The sequence below is a fragment of the Pongo pygmaeus genome, chromosome 8 (genome assembly GCF_028885625.2).
Source record: "Pongo pygmaeus isolate AG05252 chromosome 8, NHGRI_mPonPyg2-v2.0_pri, whole genome shotgun sequence".
In the NCBI taxonomy this organism is placed as follows: Eukaryota; Metazoa; Chordata; class Mammalia; order Primates; family Hominidae; genus Pongo; species Pongo pygmaeus.
Genome location: NC_072381.2, coordinates 33,041,341 through 33,068,148, shown reverse-complemented (window position 1 = coordinate 33,068,148; position 26,808 = coordinate 33,041,341). Strand labels below are relative to the sequence as shown.

Below are 26,808 nucleotides of genomic sequence, written 5' to 3'. Positions count from 1 at the left end.
AGAAATAGTTCAGCAAAATCAGTAAGTGACTAGATCAAGAAATTTAATAGACATCGAAATAATTTTTAAAAAATTAATAGAAATCCTGGAGCTGAAGAATAAAATGAGCAAAATGCAAGAGACCATCAGTAGTAGAATTAATTAAGCAGAAGAATCTGAATTCGAAGACAGATTATTTGAAAATAACACAGAGAAGAAAAAGTTTAAAAGAATGAGGCTGGGTGCAGTGCCTCATGCCTGTAATCCCAGCACTTTGGGAGGCTGAGGTGGGCAGATCACTTGAGGTCAGGAGTTAGAGACCAGCCTGGCCAACATGTTGAAACCCCATCTCTACTGAAAATACCAAAATTAGCCTGGCATGGTGCGGAGCGCCTGTAATCCCAGCTAATCAGGAGTCTTGAGGCAGTAGAATTGCTTGAACGCTGGAGGCAGAGGTTGCAGTGAGCCTAGATTGCACCACTGCACTCCAGCCAGAGTGACAGATTGAGACTCTGTCTCAAAAAAAAAAAAAAAAAAAAAAATTTTTTTTTAAAGGAATGAAATTGAAATTAGCTTTAGACATGTTGTTTTTTATTAACCACTTTATTGTCTTATTTTAGGGGAGACGGTGCCTATTGATGAACAGTTTGACAAAGAGAAAGCCAACTTGGAAGCTTTCACAGTGGATAAAGATATTACTATTACCAATGATAAACCAGCAACCACAATTGGAGTTATGGGAAATTTTACTGATGCTGAAAGAAGAAAGTGTGAAGAAGAAATTGCTAAATTATACAAACAGCTTGATGACAAGGTAGGTATTGCTTGATTTAGGTCTGTTTTATATTAGGATACTATTGACATGGGTGTTTTTATTTTCTAACTTTTCTGATTTCAGTGCTGTGGGCGCACTTAGGATCTTTATACATCTTCCTTGATTTCTGTTAATCTTGTAAAAATTATTGTATTAACAAAATAAAAAGTCATAATTTCAATTTCTGTGTGGAAAGTGTATGAGGGTGTATCTTCCCACCCCCCTTTTTAAGCTAAAAGAACTTTATAAGGCAGCAGTCCCCAACCTTTTTGGCACCAGGGACTGGTTTCAGGGAAGACAATTTTTCTGTGGATCAGAGTGGGGGAGATGGTTTTGGGATCAAACTTCCACCTTGGATTATCAGGCATTAGATTCTCATAAGGATCCTCTAACCTAGATCTCTTGCATGCACAGTTCATAATAGAATTTGCGTTCTTAATGATATTCTAATGCCGCTGATCTGACAGAAGGCGGAGCTCAAGTTGTAATGCTTGCTGCTCACCTCCTGCTGTGCTTCTTGGTTCTTAACAGGCTTCCAGTACTGCTTTGTGGCCTGGGGGCTTGGGGACCCCTGTTCTAATGAAAATTTGGCATTGGGTCATTGGGAGCCTCAATGATACCAACTGTTAGAATCAGGGCTCTGACGACTCCAATAAAAGATGATGTAAGAGATTAAGGGAAACACAATAGAGTGGAAATAATATCTTCCTGCTTTGCATATAGAAGTAATGTCAATAGTATGAATAATAGCAAACTAAGAACGTAATAGAATGGAAGGCAAGAATGAGCAGTAAAGAGATTAGAAGAAAATATTTTCTTAAGTTGATATTTTTAATGTATTTTAAGCAGAGATGGCAGGTTCGAAGTACGTGACCATTATAAGTATTGATAATTGAAAGAAATTCCTTTTGTTTTGCCATTTTTTTAAAAGAGATTAAAATAAGCAATGTTGAATTTGGAGAAATGGTTTTGAAATTTTTCTAGAGGAGTGGTAATCTTATAACCTGTATTGGGAAACAGGAACCAGGTTGTTAGCTACTGGTTAACTGGATACTTCACAATTCTAGGATGAAGAAATTAACCAGCAAAGTCAACTGGTAGAGAAGCTGAAGACGCAAATGTTGGATCAGGAGGAGGTGAGTTGAATACCTTTTATATTGCTTCCACAAAAGCTTTATAGTTTTGGTTTCTGAATCCCATTGACTTTGTCTTTAATAGTTGTGTAATTTTGGGTATGACTCTCTTTGTGGGAATAAGAATGTCACATGGATAAAATGAATTTTTACTCATTCATCGTATCTACCCACATACAATCTGGTGTTCGTTTCTGCCATCTTTTTTTCATCCTGGTTCTTGACGTTTCTCTTCTTGTCACTTGCTTCGGATCCTCATTTTATCTTCTCACCCAGCAGAGCAGGGGATAATTGAAAAGCAGAGTCCTTTAAATTTTTTTGTAGGGGTGGTAGGCAGGGTGAAGACAAAGACTGCTTTGGTAAGAAAGAGATACTCTCCATCAGTGAGCTTAATCCTGGTCAGATCATCTTTCAGCTATAGCATCTCATATTTCAACTATAGCATTATTCCTCAAAGGGGCACTGTTGACATTTTGCATTGGATAATTTATGTTATTCTGTCCTTTGCATTATAGGACATTAAACATTCCTGGTCCCTACTCCTAAATGCCATTAGTATTCTACCCTATTATTAACTCTCCCACAGATTTCCAGATATCCCTACAGGAGAGCCACTAATGTGGATGATTGTGGTGTTCTCCTAACCAATCTCTCGGCATCCCTGCAGTTCAGATTTTAGGTGCTGATACCAGGTTTTGTTTTTGTTTTTGAGACGGAGTCTCGCCCTGTTGCCCAGGTTGGAGTGCAGCGGCGTGATCTCGGCTCACTGCAACCTCCACCTCCCAGGTTCAAGCGATTCTCCTGCCTCAGCCTCCCGAGTAGCTGGGATTACAGGCGCCTGCCACCATGCCCAGCTAATTTTGGTATTTTTAGTAGAGATGGGGTTTCACCATGTTGGCCAGGCTGGTCTCCAACTCCTGACCTCAGGTGATCCACCCGCCTCGGCCTCCCAGAATGCTGTGATTACAGGTGTGAGCCACTGTACCTGGCTGATACCAGGTTTTTCTGCAGCTTAGCACAAATGTCATCACTTGTTGCCCAAAGCAAATCTAAATTTTTTTTTTTTTGAGATGGAGTTTTACTGTTGTTGCCCAGGCTGGAGTGCTGTGGCACGATCACGGTTCACTGCAACCTCTGCCTTCTGGTTTCAAGTGATTCTCCTGCTTCAGCCTCCCGAGTAGCTGGGATTACAGGTGCCCGCCACCACGCCCGGCTAATTTTTTTGTATTTTTAGTAGAGATGGGATTTCACCATGTTGGTCAGGCTGGTCTCAAACTCCTGACCTCGTGATCCACCTGTCTCGGCCTCCCAAAATGCTGGGATTACAGGCGTGAGCCACCCCGCCTGGCCCAAATCTAAATTTTTAAGGAACTCTTGTAGAATGCCATTTTCCTTTATTACATTAATTTGCATGTGACTGTAATCGATCTCTCCTAGCCAACTTCTCCATGAATGAATACCCTTTCCTGTATTACTAAGCACTTTATCTGTCCTGTCCCTCTGTTATGGTATCTTGTGTTGCGCTTATTCATGTGCCTATCTTCTCTTCTACTGTGTTCCTTAAACACACAGTCTTTGATTTTCTTTCTGCCTTGCAGCATCCAGCACAGTGCCTGCACATAGTTGACATTTAGTAAATCTGTTTAATGAATAAATGTTGCCACACTGAATACCATCCATATTTCACTCCATTTGTTCTGGACAAATGGTGAAGCTTCATGGGTATTTTTTAAAACCTGTATACTTTTGGGGAAAATAAATTATTTTCTGTCCTGTAGCTTTTGGCATCTACCAGAAGGGATCAAGACAATATGCAAGCTGAGCTGAATCGCCTTCAGGCAGAAAATGATGCCTCTAAAGAAGAAGTGAAAGAAGTTTTACAGGCCCTAGAAGAACTTGCTGTCAATTATGATCAGAAGTCTCAGGAAGTTGAAGACAAAACTAAGGAATATGAATTGCTTAGTGATGAGCTGAATCAGAAATCGGTAGGATATAGTTTTATTTTCTTTTTTAATGCTTTAGTACAAGTATTCTAAACCTAAAAACTACTTAAATAACTTATTTTTCTATGTAAGTCAAATATCGATAACATCAATTTTCAAGGACTCGGGTTTCAACTTCATTTCTTTCTGTATATGAAGCCTTAGAGGTGGAGGAAGACAGTTATCTTAGTTCCTAAAGGTCTGTTAATATCTAATTTAAATGCTGTTTTAAAGGATGTTTGCTACTCCTAATTTTTTATATTTTTTTTAATTTAGTATATAGCATGTAGAACCTAATGTTACTACTAATGTTAAAGGAAAAATAATTTAAAGCTCCTAGTTGCCTAATAAAGCTATTAGATGATTGTTCAAACAATAAAGTAAATATGCAGTACAAATTAAAATGCTATTTAATCAACTATGTGAATTATTTGGAATAGATGTAAGGATATGTAACTTAATATAATTTATGTTTTACTTACTGTTACATTTCCACTACCTGGAACAGTGCCTTCTTAGCACAGTGTAGTGGTTCCCCAATAGATGGAGATTTTTTTTTTTTTTTTGAGACAGAGTTTCACTCTGGTTGCCCAGGCTGGAGTACAATGGCGCAATCTTGGCTCACTGCATCCTCTGCCTCCTGGGTTCAATGATTCTCCTGCCTCAGTCTCCTGAGTAGCTGGGATTACAGGCGCCCGCCACCACGCCCGGCTCATTTTGTATTTTTAGTAGCAACAGGGTTTCACCAGGTTGGCCAGGCTGGTCTCGAGCTCCTGACCTCAGGTGATCCACCCGCCTCAGCCTCCCAAAGTGCTGGGATTACAGGCGTGAGCCACCGCGCCTGGTGACTAGATGGAGATTTTTACTTGCTGAAAACTGATACAGGACAGACATCGCCAACCTCCAACAGTGATGACAGAAATAATACATAGCTGTGAATGTTTCAACGTCATCATGGAGGAACTATTTTGTGGTTTTGTTGTGGTTAATGCTAGCTTCTTGTTTAGAAATCAGCGTCTAGAGTTGCACTCAGGACCCGTGTCCACCACTTATTTCCCTGCTCACATTAACTTGTCTAAAAGAAAGCAGTCAACAGTACAAAATAATGCTTTTAAAAGGTTTCCTGCCCCTATGAGTTCCTTTTCTCTTTTTAATCTACAAAGTTACAGTTAGCTTGAAGTTAACATTCAGTACTGTACAGATCTAAGACACCATTATAACTAACTCTTACTGAGTTGCATTATTAACAAAGCTAATTGTTGTATGAAAGAATAACAGGAGTTTTTTACGACTCTGAAAGTGGTCCTTGGCCGCTGATTTTAAGTCTTTAAGACAGTTATGTTTCACTTGTGGAGCTGAAATCTATCAGCATTACATTGATAATAGGAGTTAGAAATTCCTAGTGTTTAGCATCTGTTTATATGCTTAGACAGTGTTGCTGTTCAGTTAGAGAAAGTGTCTGGTAATTTAAACAGTTATGGTAGAAGCATGCTATATTATGAGACTTGAAGATAATGAGTATCATATTGTAGATTAACCTGGGTGGATACACACTCTACTGATACTCAGAAACTTAAGGAAATGACCAACTACCATAAGAAATAAGCAGTTGGAATGATGGCATCTTTACTAAAAGATACTGATGAAAAGTCAATAAATGGCATTACAAATACAGTATAGTACAGGTATTACAAATACAGAAGCCCCAAGCATTTCAGATTTTGGAATGTTTGCATTGTACTTACCAGTTGAGCATTTCTAATTGGCAAGTCCAAAATGCTTCAGTGAGCATTTTCTTTTGAGCATCATGTAAGCACTCAAAAAGTCCCAGATTTTGGAGCACTTTGGAGTGGGGATGCTCACCTTGTATCTGATCTGCCATATGAGTTATTTTAAAGTGGGCACCAAACTGGGTTGGACTTTTCAAAATTTGGTGATTTTGTAGCTGTTAAGCCAGCTATGATTTGAGATTTATAATGACAGTCATTAAACTCAGATAATATTACTTTAACACTAGCTCCTGGATAATTGCCTGTATCATAGTATTATCACATGGATTCTTTCCAGTGAGTAAGTATATAGAAAGTAGATGAAGAAAGCATACTAACCATGTAGAAAACAGTGTCATTGTAACGTTAATTTGCTGACTCACTTTCTAAAGATAAGACATAATATAGTAATAAATGGTAATCAAATCTAGTTAAATTTGAGGCTTCCCATTTTTAGACAGAAAATATTATTCAATCTCAGGAATTTAGTGAAATAACAGAAACTGCCTGCTCTGAATTGAAAACAATGTGGCTACTTTTACCATAGCCTATTAGGTCTAAAATATTTTTTAAGTTTGAGCTGGGAGCCCAGAACCTGGTAGATAGTTCAAGAAAAATGAAAGCAGAAAAGACATGGTTTTGTAAGGGCTTGGTGTAAAACTTGAAACACCTAATGAGTATTTGATTTGAATTTTCATGTAGTAGATTTAACTATACTTTTTGTTTTGGGTTCTCTTAGGCAACTTTAGCGAGTATAGATGCTGAGCTTCAGAAACTTAAGGAAATGACCAACCACCAGAAGAAACGAGCAGCTGAGATGATGGCATCTTTACTAAAAGACCTTGCAGAAATAGGAATTGCCGTGGGAAATAATGATGTAAAGGTAAATATAATAACTAAGTATTAAGGACAATTATCTGTATACATTTGCACTTTTGTTTACTACTAATACTTTGTAAAGTTCTTTTCGTATTCATGATCTCATCCTCACAAACAGTGATGTGTAGTAGATGTTATTAACTGCATTTTAAATAGATCAGGAGAGAGCAAGAGAATAAGGGCACCCAAATTGATAAATTCAGTAGGCGGCATTTATTGGACCTCATGTTTGATTCTTTACTATAACATTTTCCCCAACCTGGGCAATGTGGCGAAACCCTGTCTCTACAAAAAATACAAAAATGAGCCTGGCATGGTGGCGTGTGCCTGTAGTCCCAGCTACTGGGGTGGGAGGATTGCTTGAGCCTGGGAGGTCAAGGCTGCAGTGAGCTGCGATCGCGCAACTGCACTCCAGCCTGTGCAACAGATCAAGACGCTGTCTCCAGAAAAAGAAATTTGCGCTTAAAAATTACGTTAATAAATTTCCATAAGTGAAATGATTGGAACAACAATTAAGATTAGTTCAGGGACCAGACATAGTGGCTCAAGCCTGTAATCCCAGCACTTTGGGAGGCCAAGGCAGGAGGATCACTTGAGCCCAGAAGTTCGAGACCAGCCTGGGCAACGTGGCGAGACCCCGTCCCTACAAAAAATTTAAAAATTAGCTTAGCATGTTGGCATGGTGATACGTGCTTGCAGTCCCAGCTATTTTAAGAGACTGAGGCAGGAGGTTAAAGATGCCGTGAACCATGTTTGTGCCATGGCACTCCAGCCTGAGCAACAGTGAGACCCTATCTCAAAAAAAAACAAAAAAACAAAAAAACAAAACGATTAGCTCAGGGAATAAATTTATAATGAATGGGCTTGTGGTTGCTTTAAATATTTAAAGAAAAGTTAAAAGATGAGCACTGCTTTCTTAATTCTTTTTTATTTTAGTGTGAAAAATTTCAAACATATAATAGTAGAATAATACAATGAACTCTAGAGTTTTCAGTTTTCAAAATATGGCCATATTTTCTTTATACCTCTTTGTCGTAGTCTTTTTAAGGATACTAATATTGGTTGTTAGCATTAGGCATGTGACTTGGTGGTAGATTTAAAAACTAAGACCAAAGAACCAAACTAAGACTCTTAACTGTAAAACCATGCATATAACATGAAAGATTTGTGTGTTGCAGTAGCTGTTCAGACTTTACCTTTTTGATTAAAGCCTAATTACAATAACAAAGAGAGCATATACACTTGGGTTTATATTGAGAGCCTACTAAAAAGCCCAGTCTGTTAACCAGAGTTGGAACTGACGTACAAGTTTTCAATATGGAGTACACATTTCCGTCTGTTGTATTGTTTAATGTTGGTGTTTGCTGTTAACTGATGCTTCTGTTTAAAAATGAAGAAAATGAAAATATTTTTTAAAAATACGAAAAGAATAAAAGATAAAATCAACAAAATAAAAGTTAATGTTTGTTGATGGAGGCAAGGATTCTCATGACTCTTCTCTTCGTATGTTATTTCTTCAGTGGACTCACTATCGGGCCACTTGACTTGCTTTCCCTTCACCATCAGTCTGAACATTTCTGCCCTATTGTGTTTATGGTGAAGTAATGTGAGATGTAGAGAAATCTCTAGGATGGAAAAGTACATTTATTTCATATCACGGAACACCAGAGAGATGTTGTTCAAAATTTGCAACTTTTTAGAAAAATCTTATATTTTATGTTCAAATAATTATGATTTAAGTTAAAAAGTGTAAAGAGAGAGTGGAAATGGCTTATGTTTAGTGGCAGAGGGATGAAATCCAGGTTCCATGACTACTAGATTTTTTTCCCCCACTATACCATAGCATTTTGAAAATAAGTCATCTTTGCAAATAGCTATTCTAATAAATAAAAAAAAAGATCCTCAGTATTTTTGTCATTAACAAGTAATTCTTTTCCTCTCATCATATAAGCTCTGTTAGAGCACTACTTTTTTTTTTTTTTTTTTTTTTTTTTTTTTTTTGAGATGGAATCTCGCTGTGTCTCCCAGGCTGGAGTGCAATAGTGCGATCTTGGCTCACTGCAAGCTCCACCTCCCGGGTTCACGCCATTCTCCCGCCTCAGCCTCCCTCCCGAGTAGCTAGGATTACAGGCGTGTGCCACCATGCCTGGATAATTTTGTTTTTGTATTTTTAGTAGAGATGGAGTTTCACCTTGTTAGCCAGGATGGTCTTGATCTCCTGACCTCCTGATCTGCCCACCTCGGCCTCCCAAAGTGCTGGGATTACAGGCATGAGCCACTGCGCCTGGCCTGTTGTTGTTATTAAGTTACAGTTTACAATTTTATGTTACAGTTTACAATGATTGTTTTACTCACTGTATTCTATAGTTGTGGATTTTAAGGAGTGCATAATATTATAGGTCCAGTATTTAGAATAGTTCCCACGCCACCCTAACAAATTCCCAGTGTTTTTGCTATTCACCTCTACTTCTTGAACTTCTGGCAACCACTGATGTTTTACTATCTCTATAGTATTGCTGTTTCCAAAATGTTATATAGTTGGAATCATACAGTATGTATATGTAGCCCTTTCAGCTAGCTTCTTTCACTTACCAGTATGCATTTAAGATTCTTCCATGGCTTTTCATGGCTTGATCATTTTTTTAAATCACTAAATTATATTCCATGATATGAATGTACCACGGTTTGTTTATCCATTCACCTATGTGGTTACTTTGAAGTTTTGGCAATTAATGAATAAAGCTGCTATAAACATTCATGTGTAGGCTGAGCATGGTGGCTCATGCCTGTAATCCCAGCACTTCGGGAGGCCGAGGCGGGCAGATCACTTGAGGCCAGGAGTTTGAGACCAGCCTGGCCAACGTGGTGAAGTCCCATCTCTACAAAAAATAAAAAAACTAGCCAGGCATAGTAGTGCATGCCTATAGTCCCAGCTATTCGGGAGGCTAAGGCACGAGAAATCACTTGAGCCCAGGAAGTGGAGATTGCAGTGAGCCAAGATGGTACCACTGCACTCCTTCCTGGGTGACAGAGTGAGACTCTGTCTCCAAAAAATAATAATAATAATAATAATAATAATAATAATAATTCATGTGTAAGTTATTCTGTAGACATAAGTTTTCAATTCAGTTGAGTAAAAATACCTAGAAGTGCTAGGTTGTATGTTATGACTATGTTAGCTTTGTAAGGAACTCCCAAATGGTCTTCCAAAGTGGTGGAAACATTTTGCATTCCTATCAGACATAAGAGTCTGCTGTTCCACATCATTGCCAGTGTTTGCTCTTGTCAGTTTCTTGGGATTTTACTAATGTATGGTGTTATTTTATTGTCATTTTGATTTGCAGTTGTGTTTTTTCTTATTGTTGAGGTTTTCTTTTTTTTTTTTTTTGAGATGGAGTCTCGCTCTGTCACCCAGGCTGGAGTGCAGTGGTGTGATTTCGGCCCAACACAACCTCCGCCTCCTGGGTTCAAGTGATTCTTCTGCCTCAGCCTCCCAAATAGCTGGGACTACAGGCGCGTACCACCACGCCTGGCTAATTTTTGTATTTTTAGTAGAGATGGGATTTCACCATATTGTCCAGGCTGGTTTCAAACTCCTGACTACAGGTGGTCCGCCCGCCTCAGCCTCCCAAAGTGCTGGGACTACAGGTGTGAGCCACTGCGCCTGGCCCTATTGTTGAGTTTTGTTTTGTTTTTTGTTTTGTTTTGAGGCTGAGTCTCACTCTGTCGCCTAGGTTGGAGTGCAGTGGCATGATCTCGGCTCACTGCAACCTCTTCCTGGGTTCAAGCGATTCTCCTGCCTCAGCCTCCTGAGTAGCTGGGACTACAGGCTCCCACTACCACACCTGGCTAATTTTTTGTATTTTTAGTAGCGATGGGGTTTCACCATATTGGCCAGGCTGGTCTTGAACTCCTGACTTCAGGTGATCCGCCCGCGTCAGCCTCCCAAAGTGCTGGGATTACGGGCATGAGCCACCGTACCTGGCCTCCTATTGTTGAGTTTTAAGAGTTCTTCATATGTTTTGGATATAAGTCTTTTATCAGATAGTGTTTTGCATTATTTCTCAGTTTCTGGCTTGTTTTTTTTTACTCTCTTAACGTCATTTTTTGAGGCTAAAAATTTTTAATTTTAATGAGGTCTAACTTACCAAGTTTTTCATTAATAGATTGTGTTTTTGGTATTGTATTTAAAAACTTATCACCAAACCCAATATCACCTAGATTTTCTCCTATGTTAAAAGTTTTTTTTTAGTTTTGCATTTACCTTTAGATCTATGATCCATTTGGAGTTAATTTTCCTGAAAGGGGTAAGGTCTGTACCAGGATTCATTGTTTCACATCTGGATGTCCAGTTGGAGAGACTGTCCTCTCTCCATCAAATTGACTTTGCACCTTTGTCAGAAACCAGTTGACTGTATTTTGGGGTTTTATTCCTGGGCTCTTTATTCTGTTCTGTTAACCTGTTTATCTGTTCTTTGCCAGCACTGTACAGTTTCGATTATTATAGCTTTACAGTAAGTTGCATAGTGTCAAGTCTTTGTTTGTCCTTAGTGTTGTGCTAGCTATTCAGGGTCTTTTGACTTTACATGTAAACTTTATCAATCATGTCATCTGCACAGTTTTATTTCTTCCTGAAAGTTAAGGAATATACAGTGACCACAATTCCTTCTGGTTGAGCTTAAAGTTCATCCTTTCCCTGGCACTTAAACATCCTCTTGTTAAATTTTAAGCTGAATGTGTACATGATTAACAATGAATTTACTGAAGAGGTCCTGTAAAGAGGAAGTGAAAAAATTGAAAGAGGCAGAATTTATTAGTTTGGTTGTATTTTTGTGTTTTCTTTAGGTTTACATTTATTTATTTTTCTTGTTGGCATGTATTAACATTATTTCCAGTTTTTAAAAAAAGGAAGGCAAAAAGTAAGCTGTATTTATTTACCTTTCGTTGAAAACAGTAATAAAAGAAAAAAAATAAGATCCAGACTTTGTATGAATATTGAGTAATACTAAAATATATTTTATAAAAAGATTTTATAGCCTAATTGGGAAAACACACATTGAACATTTTTGGCTTTAACTTTTTATTTTACTTTTTCCTCACAGCAGCCTGAGGGAACTGGCATGATAGATGAAGAGTTCACTGTTGCAAGACTCTACATTAGCAAAATGAAGTCAGAAGTAAAAACCATGGTGAAACGTTGCAAGCAGTTAGAAAGCACACAAACTGAGAGCAACAAAAAAATGGAAGAAAACGAAAAGGAGTTAGCAGCATGTCAGCTTCGTATCTCTCAGGTATGTTATAGAACAAAGTTTATTCATTTTTTGAAACAGCCACATAGAAATTTTATTTATTATACAAGTTTTCAGAAAAATGTGTCTATAGGTGAAATTTAGTTGTTTTTTTCCTAGTCTAGCTGCAATAAATTTGAATGATTTAACTGAGTTACATTTGCCTAACATAAATATGGGTTATGTATAGAAATTTACCAGAAAGATGTGACTGGTGGTAACTTGTTAAAAGACTCCAGAATTCCAGGGTGGGCAAAACTGCAGGGAACCAGTTTCCTGGCTTGGCAGCTGAATGAATGGGGCCATTCACCACTATTGGAATTTCACAAGGAGGGAAGATGGTAACGTTAGATGGCGGTATCTGTAAAATTAGTATTTCATATTTGAGTCTTCAGTGCCTTTGTTTGCAAGTTATGATCACCATTGAATTAATTGATTACATTCTTTAACATTTCAAAATTGGCTCCTGAACATTTTAGTTTTAAATATTCCCAAATTTATCATATATCGATAATAAAATGTTTACTGTCAAATATTCTTAAAGTGTATGCATGAGATATGTTTTCCACTTCATATCAGTATATTTTTTCCAAAAGCATGAAGCCAAAATCAAGTCATTGACTGAATACCTTCAAAATGTGGAACAAAAGAAAAGACAGCTGGAGGAATCTGTCGATTCCCTCAGTGAAGAACTAGTCCAGCTTCGAGCACAAGGTATAGCTTCCAACTGTTTATGAGTTACATCTGTGTTCTTATTTTAGTATAATTGTAGTAAACTTAATATTCACACTGAAAGAAATAGTAGGCATATGGCTGACTTGGAATGGTAAACAAATCATACATATTAATGTTGCTTTGAAAGATTTTTTTTTGGTTTTGAGACGGAGTCTTCACTCTGTTGCCCAGGCTGGAGTGCAGTGGCACTATCTTGACTCACTGCAACCTCCACCTCCTGGGTTCCAGTGATTTTCCTGCCGCAGCCTCCCTGGTAGCTGGGACCACAGGCGCATGCCACCACGCCCGGCTAATTTTTTACATTTTTTGTAGAGACGGGGCTTCACCATGTTACCCAGGATGGTCTCGATCTCCTGACCTCGTGATCTGCCCGCGTTGGCCTCCCAAAGTGCTGGGATTACAGGCATGAGCCACTGTGCCTGTCAAAACATTGTTTTTTTTTTTTAAGATTTTGTTTGAATATGGAAATAGCCAATCTGGGGATTTCCCACAGTTACGAAGCGGAGGGGGGTATGTGGGGTGTGTGTGTGGGGGGGAGGGGGTGTGGGTGTGTGTGTCTTAACATAGGGGACTTAGGAGTTATCTCATTTCTTTACCATTCCCTTAACTAATCTGTTCTGGATTAGGCAAAAAAAAAAAAAAAAACCATAAAGGAATACATAATACCAACACAATGGATGTAACTTGTGTACTAGTCTACATGTCATTGAACTTGGAGAGCAGGTGACATTTGAGTAATTTGAAGTTGAATATTGCTAAGGAAAATGCTTATTGTAAAATCCATTTGCTCCTTGGTTTATATGAGGAACCTTTAAAGGCTTATTTCACTCTTCTATTTTCTCTCTATTCAAACAGAGAAAGTCCATGAAATGGAAAAGGAGCACTTAAATAAGGTTCAGACTGCAAATGAAGTTAAGGCAAGTTTGATGTCACATTTCTAACGGCTTTAATACATCAGTATTAATTTTGATTAGTCTGACTTTAACATCCTTTTCCCCCTCAAAATTTTAGCAAGCTGTTGAACAGCAGATCCAAAGCCACAGAGAAACTCATCAAAAACAGATCAGTAGTTTGAGAGATGAAGTAGAAGCAAAAGAAAAACTTATTACTGATCTTCAAGAGTAAGTATTATACTTCTCTAGTTAGATAGGAGGAAAGAATTGGTTACTGATGGACATGGTATATATTCTTACTAGAAACCTGTAGTTTTCATCAAAATTACATTTTTATCTTGGAAAATTAAAGAATTTTCTCATTTATGAGTAAAACTTGTAAATTCCAGGTGAAATTTTTGAGGCTTTTTTTAGGTCTTTTGATCTAAATTATTCAGTAAAAGAAAAAAATCCCCAACCTAAGTCCATTATTGTATACCACAGTCTCCTCCAAATCCTTTATTTAATTTCCTTTTTAAAAAAAATTCTTGGCTGGGTGCAGGGGCTGATGGCCTGTGACCCCAGTGCTTTGGGAGGCTGGGGCAGGAGGATCACTAGAGGCCAGGAGTTCAAGACCAGCCTGGGCAACATAGTGAGACTCCATCTCTACAAAAAATAATGTTTTAAATTAGCTGAGCTTGGTAGCACATGCCTGTAGTCCCAGTGACCCAGGAGGCTGTGGCATGAGGATTGCTTGAGTGTTGGAGTCTGAGGCTGAAGTGAGCTGTGATTGTACTACAGCCTGGGCAACAGAGTGAGACCCTGACTCAAAATTCTTAACTGGGAAAAACTTTTCTGGAAATTCTGTGGATTTTCAAAGGTTTTTTTTTTTTTTTAAGTTGTCATCTTAGTTTATCTAGAAGCAATTTCCGTGCCTCCATAACCATGTGCACATACATGGAAGTCAGGGTTTGCAACAATTTGAGTAGGAACCAAGAAGAGAATAACACAACAAAATAATGATGAGGTTTGGGGCATAGGTCTTACTATGAATACCTGATGGAAGTAGGCATAAGGATTCAGGAAGATGAAAGACAGAGGAGAATAAAATCATGATTTCAAACCAAAATACGAAAAATTTTATATGTCCACAAGTAGTCAGGTCCCTTCCCTCTTTTCCTCCATGGGGGATAGGATAACAGAAAAGTCCTTGATGAGATTATAGAGTTTAAAAGGTTGGAAATTTTAATGATGACATTGAGAAAACTGTGATATTGATACTGTGTTAATTTTTTTTTTCTTTTGTCAGCCAAAACCAGAAAATGATGTTAGAGCAGGAACGTCTAAGAGTAGAACATGAGAAGTTGAAAGCCACAGATCAGGAAAAGAGCAGAAAACTACATGAACTTACGTGAGTAATTGTTTTTAATTAAGGTTTAAAAATAAAAGCTAAATTAGAGGATTATAGGCATTACCTTTGGATATAGCCAGTGGATACATAGTTTACTTTGTATGGGCTAAAGGATTTTTTCTTAAATCCACTGAGTTGGTTTGATTTACATCTAAATACTTGGAATATATACTTGTATTTTAGTGAAAGCAGGTCTTATATTTCATTGTGGTTAAGATTAAGATTTCTGTTTATCAGTCTGCTTGCTGTTTCTTTATCTCCATATTACTTCAGGATCCAGCATAAAAATGAACCTAAAACAATGTATTAAGTAACTTGGAAGATTTTAAGATCTAACACAAAAACTGAGTTTTTGTTAAATTTTCTGTTGCATAAAAGAGCATTGTGGTTTTTAGCCTTGCCATTTTGAACAGAGGTTTCCATGGTTTACCTTTTCTCATTTTCTCAAAACTCAGTTTTCTAGAATCTTAGCAGGTAGAAAATGCATGCTTAAAATTTTTCACATACCTTGAGTTTGTGAGACAATTTGCAAATCAACTGATATTGTTAGGATAGTTAGAACATCAGGACCAGTTCAGAGTGGATTTTATGAAGATTCTGCTAACTTGCAGCTGTAATTTTGTTTAGAATACTTGTAAAATATTTTAGTCTTAAACAGTTTATAATCTATAGTATCATTTTGAATAAATAGCAGTATAATACATGTGGCATATTTTAAAATATAAATTATAGAACCATTCCTTATTCTTTGAATTCTGCCACATTTTATTTCATCTCTTCCATTGCTGTATATGGAATGTATAACAATAGACTGTTGTTTTAGAAGGCATATGAAAATTTTTTGAAATTGCGAAGCTGCAGTGGCTCACACCCATAATCTCAGCACTTTGGGAGGCCAAGGCAGGAGAATCAGTTGAGCCTAGTGTTTGAGAATCAGCCTAGGCAATATAGTGAGACCCCGTCTCTACAAAAATTTTTTTAGACAGGCCTGATTGTACATGCCTGTAGTCCCAGCTATTTGGGAGACGAGGTGAGGAGGATCACTTGAGCCCAGGAGGTCGAGGTTGCAGTGAGCAGTGTTTGGGACAGAAACTCTGTGTCAAAAAAAAAAAAAAAAAATTTTTTTTTTGAAAGACAGCATGGATAAATTGTTTAAAATAGGCACCTTGTATTTATTTAAGTTTAAGAATTTATCCTTTCAGATACAAAATATTTTATTCAACTCTCATGCTAAGTACAATTTTACAGAATAAAATTTGAAAATATGTTTGTTCTTCTACTGTTAGGGTTATGCAGGATAGACGAGAACAAGCAAGACAAGACTTGAAGGGTTTGGAAGAGACAGTGGTAAGAAAAAGATGAAAATAAACAGGATTGGGGAATATTCTGTGGGTTTTTTCTACCATGATTATTCTAAATTTAAAGTCTGAGCTCCAAAAATATCGCTGTTCTTAATCCAAGGCAAAAGAACTTCAGACTTTACACAACCTGCGCAAACTCTTTGTTCAGGACCTGGCTACAAGAGTTAAAAAGGTAATGTAACTGCCGAGGTGGGCGTTTGCATAAATGGTGCTTACTTCTAGGTAATTGTTTGTATTCAAAGTGAAATAACTTTATAGTCACGTCAATTTTTGTATAGTTAAGCTTAGTTTTTTCTTATTTGTTTAATTTTTTTGTAATACTTACCTTCTTTTCTCAGAGTGCCGAGATTGATTCTGATGATACGGGAGGCAGCGCTGCTCAGAAGCAAAAAATCTCCTTTCTTGAAAATAATCTTGAACAGCTCACTAAAGTGCACAAACAGGTACTAAAGAGTATATTTTCTGGTAGCTGCAAGATAGCAAAAATCAAAAATTGAGGATTGGCAAGTGAGTATTTCAATCTTTCAGAGTCCTCAGGAATTTTTATACCCTGAGCCATTTTATCAGAAATTATATAAAGAAACCACAAGTAACTTTTAGAGGAGTTAATATTTTTAACAACCTTATTATCAAAAGAGGCAGTGAAAACATGTATTCTCATTTTCTCTTTAGGATTTTAAGACTGCATTTTCATAATTTATTCATGGTAATTTTGAAATCTCTACTACACAAGACTGCAGTTAAAATACTGCAAAGTCTTTTGGGGAGAGTGGTCTTTTTATACCTAATATTTACCCAGTGTATCAAACATAATGACACAGTTTTCATTTAACCAGATTAGTTGTCTTACTGAAGAAACATAGCACTATCTTGTAATTTATTGTCTTTGCCTAGTAGAGGGAAAGAACAATTCTCCCCCTAAAAAATTAAAGGAAACTATACCTTTGTGAATAAATAGATGTGTGTATGCTATGTAGAGATGGATGTATTCCTTGCATGTTTCTGCCTAAATTAGATAAATGGGAAACAATATAAAATGCAGTTTTACTTTTCTAAAGAGCAATTATGAAATGCTCATACTTTTTCAAATCATTCTGTTAAATCTGGAATCCTTGTTTTCTTTGTGTACGTTTAGTTGGTACGTGATAATGCAGATCTCCGCTGTGAACTTCCTAAGTTGGAAAAGCGACTTCGAGCTACAGCTGAGAGAGTGAAAGCTTTGGAATCAGCACTGAAAGAAGCTAAAGAAAATGCATCTCGTGATCGCAAACGCTATCAGCAAGAAGTAGATCGCATAAAGGAAGCAGTCAGGTCAAAGAATATGGCCAGAAGAGGGCATTCTGCACAGATTGGTTAGTAGAACACATTAAAACCTTTAAACCTTGCTCAGTTTGAATGCTTTCATTTAGTGGAAAACATAGTCCAAATTTTGTGTTGTCATGGTGCCTCTGTGTCTATTTTCTAACTTAGCAGAGTGGCACTGTTGGGAAAGAGGAATAACCACATTAGCAGAACAAGAAGATAAATGAGAACTAGAGAAGCAAGCAAGAATGGTCATGGAATGGAGAAACTATATACAGCAATATTATTAAAGCTAAGAGAATTGCAAGAAAATAAGCCATCAGCAATGATTTAATGTTTAAGAATAATCATTGGTGGCCAGGCGCAGCGGCTCACGCCTGTAATCCCAACACTTTGGGAGGTCGAGGCGGGTGGATCACCTGAAGTCAGAAGTTCGAGACCAGCCTAACATGGTGAAACCCTGTCTCTACTAAATACAAAAAAATTAGCCAGGCATGGTGGTGAACGCCTGTAACCCAGCAACTTGGGAGGCTGAGGCAGGAGAATCGCTGGAACCTGGGAAGTGGACATTGCAATGAGCCAAGATTGCACCATTGCACTCTGGCCTGGGTGACGAGCGAGATTCCATCTCAAAAAAAAAAACAACAACAAAACGGTGCAGGAAGTGTTTTTTTGTTGTTTTTTATTTTGTTTTTTTTGTTTGTTTTTTGAGACGGAGTTTCACTCTTGTTGCACAGGCTGGAGTGCAATGGCGTGATCTCGGCTCACTGCAACCTCTGCCTCCTGGGTTCAAGCGATTCTTCTGCCTCAGCCTCCCTAGTAGCTGGGATTGCAGGTGCAAGCCACCATGCCCAGCTAATTTTGTATTTTCAGTAGAGACAGGGTTTCTCCTTGTTGGTCAGGCTGGTCTCGAACTCCTGACCTCAGATGATCCACCTGCCTCGGCCTCCCAAAGTGCTGGGATTACAGGCGTGAGCCACTGCGCCCAGCCGTTTTTTTTTTTTTTTTTTTTTTTTTTATGACACAGGGTCTCGCTTGTCACCCATGCTAGACTGTAGTGGTGCAATTAGGCTCACTGCAGCCCCAACCTCCCAAGTTCATGTGATCCTCCCACCTCAGCCTTCCAAGTAGCCGGTACTACAGGTGCACACCACCACACCCAGCTAATTTTTTTATATTCTGTAGAGACAGGGTTTTGCCTTATTGCCCAGTCTGGTCTTGAATTCCTGGACCCAAATGATCCATCCACCTCAGGCTCTCAAAGTGCTGGGATTACACAGGCATGAGCCACTACGCCTGGCCAGGAAGATTTTTAAAGGCTAAGATTGTATAGGTCCTAGAGAAAAGGATGCTACAGAAAAGAAAAAGTGATGGAGAAACAAAAAGGCAAAGAAAAACAAAACATTTGGGAATTTGTTGTGAATAAGAGAAGAAACCTTAACAGTCATTGCAGTCATATCTTAAACTTTATTCTAAAGTCTGTCTTTATTTTTCATATTAGCTAAACCTATTCGTCCCGGGCAACATCCAGCAGCTTCTCCAACTCACCCAAGTGCAATTCGTGGAGGAGGTGCATTTGTTCAGAACAGCCAGCCAGTGGCAGTGCGAGGTGGAGGAGGCAAACAAGTGTAATCGTTTATACATACCCACAGGTTTGTTATTTATATCTGGCTTTCATATCTGTTTGTGGAAAATTGGTTGTTAAATAGGTTTTTTGATTTTAAAAAAGTAATTTAGCTTGATCTTTTTGTGTAGTTTAGATCATACTATATATTCGAATTTGTGGTCTTAATTGTTTTGAAATCTAGCATTGGACCATTTGTAATAGCTTTTGATACTCTGTCTAATGGATGTACCATGGTTTATAAACATTCCTTTCCTTTTTGCTAGACATGTAATTATATTAATTTTTTCCATAATTGAAATTTTCAAAAACCAAAATTTTTATATATGAAATTTGAAACATCTTTTTTTTTTTTCTTTTTCTTTTTGAGATGGAATCTCACTCTTGTCGCCTAGCCTGGAGTGCAATGGTGTGATCTCAGCTCACTGCAACCTCTGGCTCCTGGGTTCAAGCGATCCCCCTGCCTCAGCCTCCCAAATAGCTGGGATTACAGGTGCCCAAATAGCTGGGATTACAGGCGCCCGCCACCATGCCTGGCTAATTTTTGTGTTTTTAGTAGAGACGAGGGGTTTTACATGTTGGCCAGGCTGGTCTCAAACTGACTTCAGGTGATCTGCCCGCCTTGGCCTCCCAAAGTGCTGGAATTACAGGCGTGAGCCACCGCGCCCAGCCTGAAACATCTTGTATTCCCTAATCTGTTAGAGATTATTTCCAGAAGGTTCCCAGAAATGCAATTACAAGGAAATATGAACATTTTTAAGGCTCTTGCTACATATTAACATATTGGTTTCTAGAAAGACTGCACTAAATTGCATATGAGCCCAGCTTACTAACAGATTTCTGAGTTTTATTTATAATTATATAAGTAATATCGGTTCTTTGTAGGGCATAAAACAGTCACAAATTAGAAAAAGAAATCTAGAGATACTACACAATATACTGTATCTCTCTTTCTGGAGCTTTCTGTATTAGTTTTTAAATTTAAAAGTTTAAACTGTTGATAACTATTCTAATAGACTCCACTTATTCTACTACATATGCTGCTTTGGAGCCTGCTTTTTTTTCCAGCCCCCCGCCCCCACAAACCCCACACCCCCCTGCCCCACTCCGAGACGGAGCCTCGTTCTTGTTGCCCAGGCTGACGTGCAATGGTGTGATCTTGGCTCACCGCAACCTCCGCTTCCCGGGTTCAAGCGATTCTCTTGCCTCAGCCTCCCAAGTAGCTGGGATTACAGGCGTGCGCCACCACACCCGGCTAATTTTGTATTTTGTAGCCTGCTTTTTAAACTTAGCAATATATTTGGAACACTTTCTTCTACAACGTGATTGGTTAGTGGTTGCCTAATAATTCATCATATAGCAGCAACTCTGATTGTAACTAACTCTTCAGGAAGTCCCTGATGTGTGTATATGCTTTGGAAATAAAAAATACTAGATAATTATGAAATGACTAGCTGTTTCTGACAAATACTAAAGCTAGTTTATTTTAATGTTGCTTGTTTATACTTTGACATTTTGCATAATACTGGCTCTAAATTGAGTAGAGAATTAAGAAATATTCTGAAGGATTCACATTTCTAGCAATTTTAAACATTTTGTTCACACAACGTAGGATTTAAAACAGTGGTAGAGTGAAAAGAACATGGACTATAGAGTTCCATCCAAGTTGGAATCCTGACTACTTTTATGAACTTGAGCAGATATACTTTTTAATAGTTTCTTTCTCATTCTGACTTGTTTTACAGTACTTCATAAAAATTACGGATTTATTGCTTAACTATTTAATGAATCTCTAAAACATTTTTCTACATAGCCACAATATTATCACCCCCAGTAAGATTATATTTTTAATATTATTTAATACCATTCCATATTCAGATTTTTCCAATTTTTTTTTTTTTACTATCCTGTACAGCTGATTTGTCTGAACCAGAGTACAATTCAGAACTGCTGTTTGCATTTAGTTTTATCCCTTAAATCTCTTCTGATCTTGAATGAGCACCCTCTTTAGTGATATTGACTTACTGAGTAGGCCCAGTTATCTTGAGGGTATAACACCTGTGTGTTATGTCTGATTGTTTTTATGTGCAGTCACCTTGTTCTCTCTCCCTCTATTTCTATGCAAAAGCATTGATTAGACTCAGCATAAACATTTTTGACAAAGTTATGTCATAGGTAATATGTATTTAATATCAGTAGACATACAATAGCTGGTTTTCCTGATAATTAGAGATAACTCCTGTGTTTTTCCCCTTTGGACTAATAACTGTTTTATTAGTAAAATGGAAGTCATTCTTAAGAATTACATGAGTTGGCTGGGAGCGGTGGCTCACACCTGTAATCCCAGCAGTTGGGAGGCCGAGGTGGGTGGGTCACCTGAGGTCAGGAGTTCGAGACAAGCCTGACCAACACGGAGAAACCCTGCCTCTACTAAAAATACAAAAGTAGCAGGGCGTGGTGGCTCATGCCTGTAATCCCAGCTACTTGGGAGGCTGCGGCAGGAGAATTGCTTGAACCCGGGAGGCGGAGTTTGCGACGATCCAAGATCGTGGCATTGCACTCCAGCCTGGGCAATAAGAGCAAAACTCTGTCTCAAAAAATTAAATAAATAAATAAATAAATAAATAAATAAATAAAAAATAAAAAGTTACATGAGTTAAGATGTTACCGGGCACACAGTATTCAGTAGATGGAAGCCTTTTCCTACCTTTCTGGAAGTGGGAGCTGGGCAAGGGGATTTTCAAAGCATAGATAGAAAGGTTATCCTTTTTTGGATATTGTCCTCACATTAAAATTCATATGTCAACTTTAAACTTACCTCATTATAGAGAGAGGACAGACCATACTTTTGTTAACTATTGCTGATCGCAGTATAGTGACACCAGGTTAGCACATAAGGGAGATAGCTAACCCAGCCAAACTAGGTTTTCAAGACTTGAAAGTTATGATGTAAAAATCTAATTATTTACAGGTTTGTTTCGATGCTGGTCCAAAGATAGTGGTTCTTAGTTTTCAAACTCTTGTAATCTATCTTTAACCATGATTGGGGAGTATATGATTCACTTAAGTGATAAATTGTTTAAATGTTAAATAATTTGCACTGGAGTGCAGTGGCAGGATCTCGGCTCACTGCAACCTTTGCTTCCCGGGTTCCAGCAGTTCTCCCTGCCTCACCCTCCCGAGTAGCTGGGATTACAGGCGCCCACTGCCATGCCCGCCTAAGTTTTTTGTATTTTTTACTAGAGACGGAGTTTTGCCATGTTGGCCAGGTTGGTATTGAACTCCTGACCTCAGGTGATCTGCCCCCCTCAGCCTCCCAAAGTGCTCAGATCACAGGCGTGAGCCACTGTGCCCGGTGAGAAATTTTTTTAATGTTAAGAAAAACATTTCAAGTCACTGTGTTTATTTTTGGAAAGGATGACATTTATAATACTGATACTTTTAGTTCCCAGTTTTACATGGCTAGTCTTCTGCCTTGCATAGTACTTTAAATAGGTTGTTTTTCTAAATGCATAGGTAAGTAGGCAGTTTAATACAAAGATGTTTAATACTACTAGAATTATTTATTTCACTGTTACTTTTCCCACTGTATATACCTCTTGTTTATCCCTATTCCTCTCCCCTTCTTTTTTTTTTAAAGCTTCTATGTATATAACTAGTAGTTGCTGGTTAGTGTTCCTTGGTTTAAGAATGTCACTGACCACTGTCTGCTGGTTAAAAGATGAGCCGTCTTTTTCTTTTTTAAACAAATATAATTCATAAATCAGCTTACCCATAGCCTTATTTGGGAGAATAAAAACAAAGGGAGGGGTGACCTCCCTTTAAACATTACTGCTTCTAAACAGTTCTACTTAGGCGGTATATAAAAGGAAACCAAATCATTTAATATTGCCATCCTTCTAATTTTGGGGAAAGTAGCCACAGAATGTTGGCTAAAATGTTTATAAACTGTTGGCATATTTCATTTTCTTGTTTTATTCTTCATGATTATCTCAAACACCAATTTTGTAAAACTAAACATATTTACTCTATGCTTTCTCCCATTTTTAGGTGTTAAAAAGTAATAGAAGTATGAAGAGGACATGGTATCAAGCAGTCATTCAATGACTATAACCTCTACTCCCTTGGGATTGTAGAATTATAACTTTTTAAAAAATGTATAAATTATACCTGGCCTGTACAGCTGTTTCCTACCTACTCTTCTTGTAAACTCTGCTGCTTCCCAACACAACTAGAGTGCAATTTTGGCATCTTAGGAGGGAAAAAGGACAGTTTACAACTGTGGCCCTATTTATTACACAGTTTGTCTATCGTGTCTTAAATTTAGCCTTTACTGTGCCAAGCTAACTGTACCTTATAGGACTGTACTTTTTGTATTTTTTGTGTATGTTTATTTTTTAATCTCAGTTTAAATTACCTAGCTGCTACTGCTTCTTGTTTTTCTTTTCCTATTAAAACGTCTTCCTTTTTTTTTTTTCTTAAGATAAAATGGAACATTTAGGTTAAATGTCTTTAAATTTTACCACTTAACAACACTACATGCCCATAAAATATATCCAGTCAGTACTGTATTTTAAAATCCCTTGAAATGATATTATCAGGGTTAAAATTACTTGTATTGTTTCTGAAGTTTGCTCCTGAAAACTACTGTTTGAGCACTGAAACCTTACAAATGCCTAACTAGGCATTTGAGACTGAGCAAGGCTACTTGTTATCTCATGAAATGCCTGTTGCCGAGTTATTTTGAATAGAAATATTTTAAAGTATCAAAAGCAGATCTTAGTTTAAGAGAGTTTGGAAAAGGAATTATATTTCTCTTTTTCCTGATTCTGTACTCAACAAGTCTTGATGGAATGAAAATACTCTGCTTTGTTCTGGTGAGCCTGCTAGCTAATGTTAAGTATTGGACAGGTAATAATTTGTCATCTTTAATATTAGTAAAATGAATTAAGATATTATAGGATTAAACATAATTTTATATGGTTAGTACTTTATTGGCTGACCTAAATTTATAGCATGTGGAAATTGAGAAAAATGAAGAAACAGGACAGATATATGATGAATTAAAAATACATATAGGTCAATTTTGGTCTGAAATCCCTGAGGTGTTTTTAACCTGCTACACTAATTTGTACACTAATTTATTTCTTGTTTAGTCTAGAAATAGTAAATTGTTTGCAAGTCACTAATAATCATTAGATAAATTATTTTCTTGGCCATAGCCGATAATTTTGTAATCAGTACTAAGTGTATACGTATTTTTGCCACTTTTTCCTCAGATGATTAAGTCAACAGCTTATTTTAGGAAACTATAAAAGTAATAGGGAAAGAGATTTCACTATTTGCTTCATCAGTGGTAGGGGGGCGGTGACTGCACCTGTGTTAGCAGAAATTCACAGAGAATGGGGGTTTAAGGTTAGCAGAGAAACTTGGAAAGTTCTGTGTTAGGATCTTGCTGGCAGAATTAACTTTTTGCAAAAGTTTTATACACAGATATTTGTATTAAATTTGGAGCCATAGTCAGAAGACTCAGATCATAATTGGCTTATTTTTCTATTTCCTTAACTATTGTAATTTCCACTTTTGTAATAATTTTGATTTAAAATATAAATTTATTTATTTATTTTTTTAATAGTCAAAAATCTTTGCTGTTGTAGTCTGCAACCTCTAAAATGATTGTGTTGCTTTTAGGATTGATCAGAAGAAACACTCCAAAAATTGAGATGAAATGTTGGTGCAGCCAGATATAAGTAATATAGTTAACATGCAAAAAAAGTGCTGCCACCTCTTTATGGATCATTTTCTAAATGGAGAAACATTTGGCTGCGTTCACATAGACCTTTATGTTTTGTTTTCAGTTGAAAACTTGCCTCCTTTGGCAACATTCGTAAATGAAGCAGAATTTTTTTTTCTCTTGTTTCCGAATATGTTAGTTTTGTTCTTGTAAGATGTATCATGGGTATTGGTGCTGTGTAACGAACAACGAATTTTAATTAGCATGTGGTTCAGAATATACATTGTTAGGTTTTTAAAAAGTATCTTGATGGTTCTTTTCTATTTATAATTTCAGACTTTCATAAAGTGTACCAAGAATTTCATAAATTTGTTTTCAGTGAACTACTTTTTGCTATGGTAGGTCATTAAACACAGCACTTACTCTTAAAAATTGAAAATTTCTGATCATCTAGGATATTGACACATTTCAATTTGCAGTGTCTTTTTGACTGGATATATTAACGTTCCTCTGAATGGCATTGATAGATGGTTCAGAAGAGAAACTCAATGAAATAAAGAGAATATTTATTCATGGCGATTAATTAAGTTATTTGCCTAACTTAAGAAAACTACTGTGCATAACTCTCAGTTTGTGCTTAACTCCATTTGACATGAGGTGACAGAAGAGAGTCTGAGTCTACCTGTGGAATATGTTAGTTTATTTTCAGTGCTTGAAGATACATTCACAAATACTTGGTTTGGGAAGACACCGTTTAATTTTAAGTTAACTTGCATGCTGTAAATGTGTTTTATGTTTAAATAAAGAGGAAAATTTTTTGAAATGTAATGACTTTCTTAAAACTTAAGTGTTAGGTTGATTTTACATGACTGAGTTCAGGCCTTCTGTCTTGACAGAATAGTGACTGATATGTCATTATATTTATGTATATTTTGTTTCCTAATGTCTTGCAGCCTTTTGGACAGCAGATATTAAATGTGTAGGCTAAAGAGCTAGAAATGAATGACCAGTCTCACATATAAAACTTTTTTTTTTTTTTTTTTTGAGGTACAGTCTTGCTCTGTTGCCCAGGCTGGAGTGCAGTGGTGTAATCTTGGCTCACTGCAACTCTTTTCGCCTGGATTCTAGTGATTCTCCTGCCTTAGCCTCCCAAGTAATTGGGATTACAGGCATATGCCATCATGCCCAGCTAATTTTTATATTTGTAGTAGAGATGGGGTTTCATCATGTTGGCCAGGCTGGTCTCGAACTCCTGACCTCATGTGATCCTCCTGCCTCGGCCTCCAAAAGTGCTGGGATTACAGGCACGAGCCACTGTGCCCAGCCGGTGTCACCTGTATTTTATTTTGTATAGTCCCCATTGTTCATCTGAGTCTGGTTGTTTTATTAACCAGGATACCTGTTAACGTTTGTGTTTTAGATAACTTCCTCAATGATCATTCAGATCTAGCTGAAGAATAACTTTAAAAAGACTGTTCCTAAATTCAAGTGGGTATTTGTTTTTTCTTGTTTTGGGGGGCATTGGGCTTTATATGTTTTTACGCTGTTGTGGAAAATTTTAATCAGATATGAAATCAGACAATAATAATGAAACCCCAAGTACCAGTTACTCAGTCTCAACAATTATCAACTTACAGCCAATCTTGTTTCATCCGTAATCTACTCATCTTCCCCCAACAACCCCCCCCCCACCCCGTATTATTTTGAAGCAATCCTAGAAAACATAAGCTTTTTTTTTTTTTTTTTTTGAGACGGAGTCTCGCTCTGTCGCCCAGGCTGGAGTGCAGTGGCGCGATCTCAGCTCACTGCAAGCTCCGCCTCCCGGGTTCACTGCCATTCTCCTGCCTCAGCCTCCCGAGTAGATGGGACTACAGGCATCCGCACCATGCCCGGCTAATTTTTTGTTTTTTTTTTTTTTAGTAGAG

The 26,808-nt window shown here is 37.5% G+C and overlaps 1 protein-coding gene across 1 annotated transcript in view; it reads left to right on the top strand.

The window, feature by feature from the left end:
- KIF5B (kinesin family member 5B) overlaps positions 1-25,706 on the top strand; it is a 48,346-nt gene extending 22,640 nt beyond the window's left edge. Inside the window, exons 12-26 of the mRNA XM_054437152.2 lie at positions 600-793; positions 1,861-1,929; positions 3,705-3,911; positions 6,417-6,560; positions 11,659-11,847; positions 12,441-12,558; positions 13,435-13,496; positions 13,591-13,700; positions 14,761-14,862; positions 16,149-16,209; positions 16,324-16,395; positions 16,562-16,666; positions 17,359-17,575; positions 19,027-19,177; positions 23,200-25,706. Of these exons, the coding sequence (XP_054293127.1) occupies positions 600-793; positions 1,861-1,929; positions 3,705-3,911; positions 6,417-6,560; positions 11,659-11,847; positions 12,441-12,558; positions 13,435-13,496; positions 13,591-13,700; positions 14,761-14,862; positions 16,149-16,209; positions 16,324-16,395; positions 16,562-16,666; positions 17,359-17,575; positions 19,027-19,157 (1,781 nt within the window). The 3' untranslated portion in view covers positions 19,158-19,177; positions 23,200-25,706. The remainder of the gene's footprint in view (positions 1-599; positions 794-1,860; positions 1,930-3,704; positions 3,912-6,416; positions 6,561-11,658; positions 11,848-12,440; positions 12,559-13,434; positions 13,497-13,590; positions 13,701-14,760; positions 14,863-16,148; positions 16,210-16,323; positions 16,396-16,561; positions 16,667-17,358; positions 17,576-19,026; positions 19,178-23,199) is intronic.
- Positions 25,707-26,808: the final 1,102 nt, after the last annotated feature.